Source organism: Jaculus jaculus, chromosome 18, assembly GCF_020740685.1.
Source record: "Jaculus jaculus isolate mJacJac1 chromosome 18, mJacJac1.mat.Y.cur, whole genome shotgun sequence".
NCBI classification, from domain to species: domain Eukaryota; kingdom Metazoa; phylum Chordata; class Mammalia; order Rodentia; family Dipodidae; genus Jaculus; species Jaculus jaculus.
The window spans coordinates 62,572,080-62,580,366 of record NC_059119.1 but is presented as its reverse complement, the minus strand read 5'-3'; the positions used below and the strand labels follow the sequence as shown (position 1 = coordinate 62,580,366).

Here is an 8,287-nt window from a genome sequence, read left to right as displayed (position 1 = left end):
GAACTGAACACTAAGCAAGAGGCACTGACTACACTGGGTGAGGAAAGGATCTGTGGAATTCCACAATGAAATCTGCAAACTGAACTCCCAAATCCTACTAAGGGGGTAAGTGGCAGTATGTATTCGGCGTCACCTTATAATAACGATTATATGGGTCAAGTTTTTCATGTGAATAATGAGAACCACTGGAATCAATGATTCCTGAGGTTCGGATTCAATTTGGTACACACACATCTACTTAAAGGACAGCTACTGATATTACTGAAAAAGAGTAACAATGACACCCAGCAAAGACCTTGCAACAACGAGGCAGCCGCCAGGGTCTGAGGCTCAAACGCTGGCCGCAAACTGGGGCTCCCCGACTTCGGGGTCCCGCCCTGAGCCCGAGCCAGGGCCGCAGGCGGGGCTGACCGCCTCACCCCGGGCCCCATCCCTCCTCGCCGCCCACCGTGTTCTGGGACGCCGGATCTTGGAGTCCCCCCGCGCGCCACCCTCTCCCGCTTTCTGAGCGGAGACTCCGCGGGAAAACTACCACTCCCAGAAGGCCGCGCGCGGCGCCTGCGTGGTTGCGACGTCCAGCCGAAGGGGCGGGACAACGGCGGGCGGGGCGCGAGGGGCTTCCGGGAAGGATGGAATCCGGGAGGATTTGAAAGCGCGGGAGAAGACGCCCAGGGCTCCGGGGGTAGGAGGCTCTTCCGTTGCCTACTGCGCAGGTGTGCGGGGTCTCGGGCCGGGCTCAGTGCCCGGAAGTGCGGCCGCGCTAGCCGGCGGGCGCACGGGCGGTTGTTGTTGTTTACGCTTGCGTCGGCTTTAGCACCCGGGAGGGATGCCCGGATGGAGTGGGGTTCCTACGGCGGCCCGTGGGGGTCCCGTGGAGCTAGTCTGGTCGGACGGTGCCCACCCTCCGCCGCCTCCTAGTGACACTTGAGAGGGGGATGGAGGGTCACTGTGCAAGAAGAAGGGGCAGAAATGAAAAGGCTTCCCAAGCAGGAGAAGTAACAAAACTTTGAGTGCACGGTGACATTCTCTTACTATGAGATTCTTTAAAAAAAAAAATCTGGTTTGTTGTTGGTTTGTATCGATGATGTGTGGCAGAAACTTGCTCTTGATTCATGCTCATTTAAAAAATTTTAATTTTATTTGAGAGACAAATACAAAGGCAGAGAGGGAGAATGGGCACACCAGGGCATCCATCCACTGTAAACGAAGTCCAGAAGCATATGTCACCTGGGAACTGGGGAATCGAACCTGGGTCCTTTGGCTTCGCAAGCAAACGCCTTAACGACTAAGCCATTACCCCCCGCCCCCGTGCTCATTTTTAAAAACCATTTTGCTTTCTTGTTTTCCAAAACCTACAAGAAGGTCTGTGTTCATCACAACGTTACAATTCTGGCCACAATTCACTTAAGATCATTAACAGACTAATGAAACACCCTAAGCTCACCGTGAGCTTAGTCCAAAGTTACAAAGCTAAGTAGGACATCTAGAAGAGGGAATTGTGCCGGGCGTGGTGGCAGAGGTAGGAGGATCGCCATGAGTTCAAGGCCACCCTGAGAATACATAGTGAATTCCAGGTCAGCCCATGCTAGAGCGAGACACCACCTAAAAAAAAGAAAGAAAGAAAGGGGAATTGATACTAGCTGAGTGAAAAGTATTTAGCTGCCAGGAGTTATACGTGCCTCCATTCCCCATAGTTGCAGGGAAGTACATTACCGACTGAAGGACTGCCCAGCCTAAACATTGTTTATAATTGTGACTGACTTGATGGCCTCACTGACAGGCATGTAGGATAGCTTCATTTCTAAAACACCAGTCTTAAAGTTAAATATATGAGACTGTGATTCTAACCAGAATCTCTTCCTTTTAATCCATTTCAAGGAAATTGGTGTTAAACATCTACTCAATAGGTGCGAGCAGATACTTCTTTTATGAGCTATGAGAAGTTCAGTTGGTTTATGATTGAGCCACAAATCTTAGGAGAGGAACTTAATTGCAAAGTATTAATTCCCACAGGAAACAAATATTTATGAGTTTAGTAGAAGCTTCACACCCAGTTTCAAAAGTACCTTCAATAAACACTTGAATGTATTCTTACAGTACCTGTTACTGCTAAATTCAGTGAACATGATCTGATGTGGACAATCATTTCCCTTTTTTACAGATAATTTTCTTTGGCAACAACAAGAACCATGTAAACTCCATGGGCCATACCCCCCTGAACCCGTCCAATCTCAGCTGATCTTGGAAGCTGAGACCCACTTAGTACTCGGATGACAGACCTTCTAGGACTACCAGGTGCTGGGGAAAAAAAACTGTAGAAAAACAGCCTCATTGACATAAAACATTGGAAAAAGAAGCCTCTCATATATGAGGGTACATGTTCTGTACACCATCCCTGTCAGTCTTCACAAGAGAGAAGCAGTTCTACCCATTTCACAGAGTGAGAGGCTGAGGTTAAGAAATGTAACATTCTTTAAATCACACTCCCAGCAATCTGACTTACGGTGGGATCTATAGTTTGTTCTAAAGACGCTGGGTAGGCTTACAGTTTGCTCTGTAACAGGTTACAGATGGGGATAATTGGTTAAAACATCGAACCATGAAGAAAAATTCCAAGAGGAACAATAATTTGGCAGTTTCCAGCATAGACTTGAATTCTGCCAGTATTGAAAAAGGAAAAAACGAGAGTCAAAATAACTTTGTTGAACTACTGCCTCTAGAAGTCACTTTAAAAATTTTCAGCCAGCTAGACGTTCGGAGTTTGTGCAGAGCCTCGGTGACATGCAGGAGTTGGAATCACGCAATAAGAAACAACGACTCCTTATGGCGACCTCACTGCTTGACTTTAAGAGCTGTGTGCCAAAGAGAGATAGATGATGACGTGGAAAGTGGCTACTCCTGGAGGGTGAGCGTGACCTTTGCAGTTTACTGTGTTGTTCAGTGTCACGGTACCAAGCTTGAGACAACTCTGTAACTGATGCTTTATGTAGAATACCTTGTAGAGGGTGTTGACTTTGGAGGAGGAGGCATTAAAGTTGAATTATATTCAACTCACACCATCTCCCATCCATCCTTTTATATCTTTCAAATCTTAGATTCAGGAATTCAGGAATTTTCCTCTATTAAGCTGAAGGACAGTGAAGTCTGTTTTTCCTTTTTTTTTTTTTTTTTATGAGGTAGGGTCTCACTTTAGCTCAGGCTGACCTGGAATTCTCTGTGCAGTCTCAGGGTGGCCTCGAACTCACAGTGATCCTTCTGCCCCTGCCTCCTGAGTGCTGGGATTAAAGGTGTGCGCCACCTCGCCCGGCTTGTTTTTCCTTTTATCACTCTACCTCTTCAGTTTTTCCAGTAAAGTTTATTGGTTGTTTATTGGTTGAGTTTATTTACATGTGTATAAACTATAAGTAATGTATCTTCTTATCAGGCCTGTAAGCCAGCACCTGTACTTCTAAGCATGCTCACTAGCTATCCATCAGCTATATTCTTTTTGTTTATTTTATTGTTTGGTTTTTCAAGGTAGGGTCTTGCTATAGCCCAGGCTGACCTAAAATTCACTATGTAGTCTCAGGCTGGCCTTGAACTCACAGCGATCCTCCTACCTCTGCTTCCTGAGTGCTGGGATTAAAGTCATGTGCCACCACGCCTGGCATTTTTATCTATTTATTTATTTTTATTGACTACTCCTGCAACATTCTTTTTGGATGATGATGGTCTACCCTTTCAGGTGATACTCCTGAGAAATTATCAGAAGAGTAAGGTGAAATGTGATTGGCTGAGCGGCAGATACAGCAACATATGCTCTTCTGTTAGCCTGCCAGAGAAAATCATGTGTCCGATGGATGCAGATACGTGGGGTGAAATTCTAGAAGCTGAACTGGAAAGATAAGTCGAAAAATCCCAATAGTTCTCATAACTTTGGTGACTCTTGAGATGACTTTTGGACTGCAAAAAATTGTTTGATCTGCTGATGGTTTTACTCTGCCTTTTAAATACTTAATATTTAAAAGAAAAGATGGAAAAATATTAAAAGTTAGAGCTTTGTTTTTATTTTGCACTTTAGTAAAATATTTTTGTGGTTTATTGTACTGTGTGGATAAACCATGAGATGTTATTTTTATGGGAAATAATATGCTGGTAGATGATTTCAAAATGTATTGTTTCATGTATTTATGTTAGCATAGTGCATTGCTTTAAATGATAGTGTATTGGTATTTTCTGTTTAACAGTAATTCAGGCAAGTGCCTTAACCACGGAGCAGTCTCTCCAGCCCTTTAACGATAATTCAAATATTTGAAGAAACTAACTTAAAGACTCATTAGGAATGGGGGCTAGGAGGATGGTTTAGTGGGTGAGAGTGCTCGCTGAGTAAGCATGAGGACCAAGTTTTATCCCTAGCACCCATATGCATAGCCAGGTGTGGCCAGGCATGCCTGAGTTCCCAGTGCTGAGTGGGCAGAGAAAGGAGGACAGCTGGGGCTCACTGGTCAGCCAGTCCAGCCCGAACCCACTGAGCTCCAGATTCAGTGAGAGACAGTCTCATGGACATAAGGCGGAAGGGTGACAGAGGGCACATGCTGTGCTCTGGCCTCTGTATGCAAGTGTGTGGGCCACTTGCATCTGCACACACATGAGGACACCATGCAATACTATATGCAGAAATCCCAAAATGCAACCTCCCCAGATTCATTTAGATAATGAGTGATCATAACTATACCCCTGTGAGGACTAAGTGAAAGTAATCACAATACATTTAAATTAATAGCAAAATTGCATTTCAATAACCTTAAAATTGCCATTTTAGTAGATTCAGACTGAAATATGAAATGGTGAAACTATTTTAAAATGTGTTAAACCTGTAGTTTATTTAAACAGTCTAATCTTGGGACTAATGCTCATTAGATTTAAATTTTCATTACTTTCTACAAACCTCAGATTTGTCTCAGAGGCTCAGAATGTGTGAAAAGTTTCAGAACACTTAACTACCATCAGAACTGTGCCACATTATATTTGCCTCAGCAAAACCTCCTTGAGGGACAAGCCTCATAGTTCAAGCAAACATGTTCTTGGCTACCAGAGCCAAGGACGTTGGGCTCCTTTTTGTTCTCTCCCTACTTAAAAGAAGGATGTCCCACTGTAGACAGAGTCCCTGTGTTGCAGAAAGTAGCCACATTCAGAAGGAATAGTCTGTCGAGGGAGAGCTGCGGCTTCATCTGCTTGAACGAAAAAGAGAAGTAAAGGTGCCTAGAAAGTTATAACTTTTAACAAAGTCAAATGTTAGGGCTTGATGGATTGTTCTGAATCTGGTCAAAACCATCATTAAAAAAATCTACCAAACATTTTATTTTATTTATTTGAGAGTGATAGAAAGAGGCAGAGAGAGAGAGAGAGAGAGAGAGAGAGAGAGAGGGAGAGAGGGAGGGAGGGAGAGAATGGGCGCGCCAGCCACTGCAAACAAACTCCAGATGCGTGTGCCCCCTTGTGCATCTGGCTAACGTGGGTCCTGGGGAATCGAGCCTGGAACCAGGGACCTTTGGCTTCACAGGCAAGCACTTAACTGCTAAGCCATCTCTCCAGCCCTCTGCCAAACATTTTAATTGGAATGAAGTTTTTTTTTGTAGTATCAAAATAAGAATCCAAGAAGCCCATGTTTAATAGACAACGACCAAAGAGATACCTTGCTATACACAAATTCCTTTTGTTTCATCCACCATATCCTGATTATCTCCTGTTAAAAGAGGTTTTGAACATCAGACAATGCTGTTTCTAGGGCTATTCAATATTTTCCTCTATCAGTACACCAAGATCAGCCAGAACAAGTTAAGAAAATTCTAGTAATAGTTTTCTGTTTTGCCGTAAAATAGTCCTCTTGAGGAAGTGGTCCAGTCATTTGAAATTCTTCCTCAATAAATTGAAGACCACCTCTTAACATCTGTCCACTGGTTCTGGTTCTGCCTTCTAGAACCAGACTGATTCAGACCTTTAAAAAATCATTTATTAGTAGTATTGTGTGTACGTGTGTGCACGTGTGTGTGCAGAGGTCAGAGTGTTGGGATTACAGATGCATGGACCACTTTGCATTTGCTTTACATAAGTGCTTGGGGACTGAACCCCGACTAGCAAGCTTTGCAAAGAAGCACCTTTAAACATCAATCCATCTCCCCATCCCCTCTGTACTTTTTCTTTCTTGAGGTAGTGTCTCACTCACTCTAGCCCTGGCTAACCTGAAACTCACTCTGTAGCCCCAAGCTGGCTTGAACTCATGGTAATCCTTCTACCTCAGCCTCCCAGGTGCTGGGACTTAAGGCAGTGCTCCATGCCCGGTGACCCTTTGTCTTTCTTACGTTAGCCATTCAAGTATCTCAAGACGGGTAGCCTGCCTCTTCCTGTGTTTTCTCTCCAGTTCCTTCTGGTAGTCACAGTGTAAAATTTTTATTTTTTTAAATATTTATTTATTTATTTATTTATTTGAGAGGGAGAGAGAGAGAGAAAAGATGAATGAGAATGGGCATATCAAGGCCTTCAGCCACTGTAAACGAACTCCAGACATGCGCCCCCTTGTGCATCTGGCTTACATGGGTCCTGGAGAGTCAAACTGGGATCCTCTGGCTTTGCAGGCCTAACAGTGTATAATTTTTAAACCAAACCGCATTGTCTTCTGTCCATACCCTCTTAACAAGTACAATGTGATGATTGTAATTAGAGAGGAAGGTTTCTGACTGATTTTATTCAGTAACAGGTAATGTGAAAGCACCTTGAAAATTTGAAAAATAAGGGAAAAATTAGAGGTGTGAAAGCATTTTGCTGCTTAGTACCTTTGTATAGCAGCACATACGATCTATTTCTTTGTAATGGATATGGACTTCACCCAACACCTTTACTGCCCATCTTCTTTGGCTGTTAGTAGAGGCCACCCTGATTATGGAGAATTGCCCTTCTCATTTTCCCCTTTGCTAGTATTTATACGTCCTGACTCCCTTAGCCTCTTGTTTTGAGCCTAACTACCCTTTTGCAAATAACTGGAAGAAAGAAGCCCTCTTCTCTGTTTCCTACCACAGAGAGGAGTGGATCCTCAGTGAGAGAATATACGTCTAACAGAAGGAAAACGAGCTGTAGAGATACCTGTTGGACTTTAAGACGGTGACACAGGTCCTTCTGTCTGCTTGTCTGAGCTGATACAAATGGTGTTTTGGCCTTCGCATTAGGAACCTTGCTGCATGGGGCTTCCTTTGTCTGTTTTTCAAGCATGTGGTGCTTGTGGTTTACATTAATATTTTAATTTTTTAAAATACCTGCTTCGTCTTTGGTCTTGTCAATTCCTTGTCCTCCTAAACATAGTTCTTTGCCTCTGACTTCCTTATCGGTCATTCCTTTTTTTTTACTTAAAAATTATTTATTTATTTATTTGAGAGAAGGGAAAGTGGCAGACACAGACAGAGGAAGGAGAGAGGGAGAGAGGGAGAGAGAGAAAGAGAATGGGCACACCAGGGCCTCCAGCCACTCCAAACGAACCCCAGACATGCGTGCCCCCTTGTACATTCGGCTTACGTGGGTCCTAGAGCATCTAACCTGGGTCCTTTGGCTTTGCAGGCAAACACCTTAACCGCTAAGCCATCTCTCCAGCCCCATTCCTTTCTTAATCTACTATAGTCCAGTGTCCACATCACATGATTAAGACCTGTTACCTAAGATGCATTTGACTACCGTGTTAGATGACTGATAAATTTTAGCTGTTGATGGATTTGATATACGTACACACTTAGTTCTTGTAACTCTCTCCTGGTCTGTGGCTGGCATCTCTTGCATATCTCTCATACCTCCCAGACCAGTCCTCTGGCTTCTTGCAGAGACTCACTTTCCTTCATTGCGGGTTGGTGTTTGTGAAGGGTTAGATATCGGCTGCCTATGTTCTGAGTTGCCTGTGTCACTCCATCTGCATTCCCAGTGTCAGCTGCCATTGCCGGTGCCAGTGATGTCCTCGTGTGTGACTCAGCGTCAGGTGTGCCCATCACCCCAAAGACACATGTTGGCGTCCTGCTGAATCAGCACTCCTGCACCTCGTTGTTCCTCCACTCTACCTCAAGGCCATCAGCTCCCTCGCTTTTCCCATCCTCTGTTTACAGTCAAGAGTCAGTTCTTCCTGCTTTAGTGGTCCGGATCGCTGAGCAGTCCAGCTTTTCTCCACTTTCGTTTTTTCCATCTTCATTATTTCTGATCTTATTGAAGTTGGAAATCCTACAATGACCTCTCAACTGGTGCTCCTACCTCCAGTTCCTTTCTCTTACCATCA

At 44.2% G+C, this 8,287-nt stretch overlaps 1 protein-coding gene across 2 annotated transcripts; it reads left to right on the top strand.

Moving 5' to 3' along the window:
- The first annotated feature begins 622 nt into the window (after window positions 1–622).
- Fbxo48 (F-box protein 48) lies at window positions 623–5,396 on the top strand. 2 transcript variants are annotated; one of them, XM_004673155.3, is made up of 3 exons: window positions 623–713; window positions 2,162–2,905; window positions 3,725–5,396. In XM_004673155.3, exons 2-3 carry the CDS (start codon window positions 2,600–2,602, stop codon window positions 3,884–3,886), a joined length of 468 nt encoding a protein of 155 aa, XP_004673212.3. In that variant the 5' UTR covers window positions 623–713; window positions 2,162–2,599; the 3' UTR covers window positions 3,887–5,396. The 2 variants fall into 2 exon arrangements, with proteins under 2 accessions (XP_004673212.3, XP_044993666.1); XM_045137731.1 differs by having other exon boundaries at window positions 625–682.
- Window positions 5,397–8,287: the final 2,891 nt, after the last annotated feature.

Bases quoted from the DNA above. Each gene is read 5' to 3' on its own strand.
- Fbxo48 (XM_004673155.3), top strand. From the start codon at position 2,600: ATGAAGAAAAATTCCAAGAGGAACAATAATTTGGCAGTTTCCAGCATA. The intron at 2,906-3,724 runs GTGAGCGTGACC...CTACCCTTTCAG, and splicing joins AAAGTGGCTACTCCTGGAGG to GTGATACTCCTGAGAAATTA.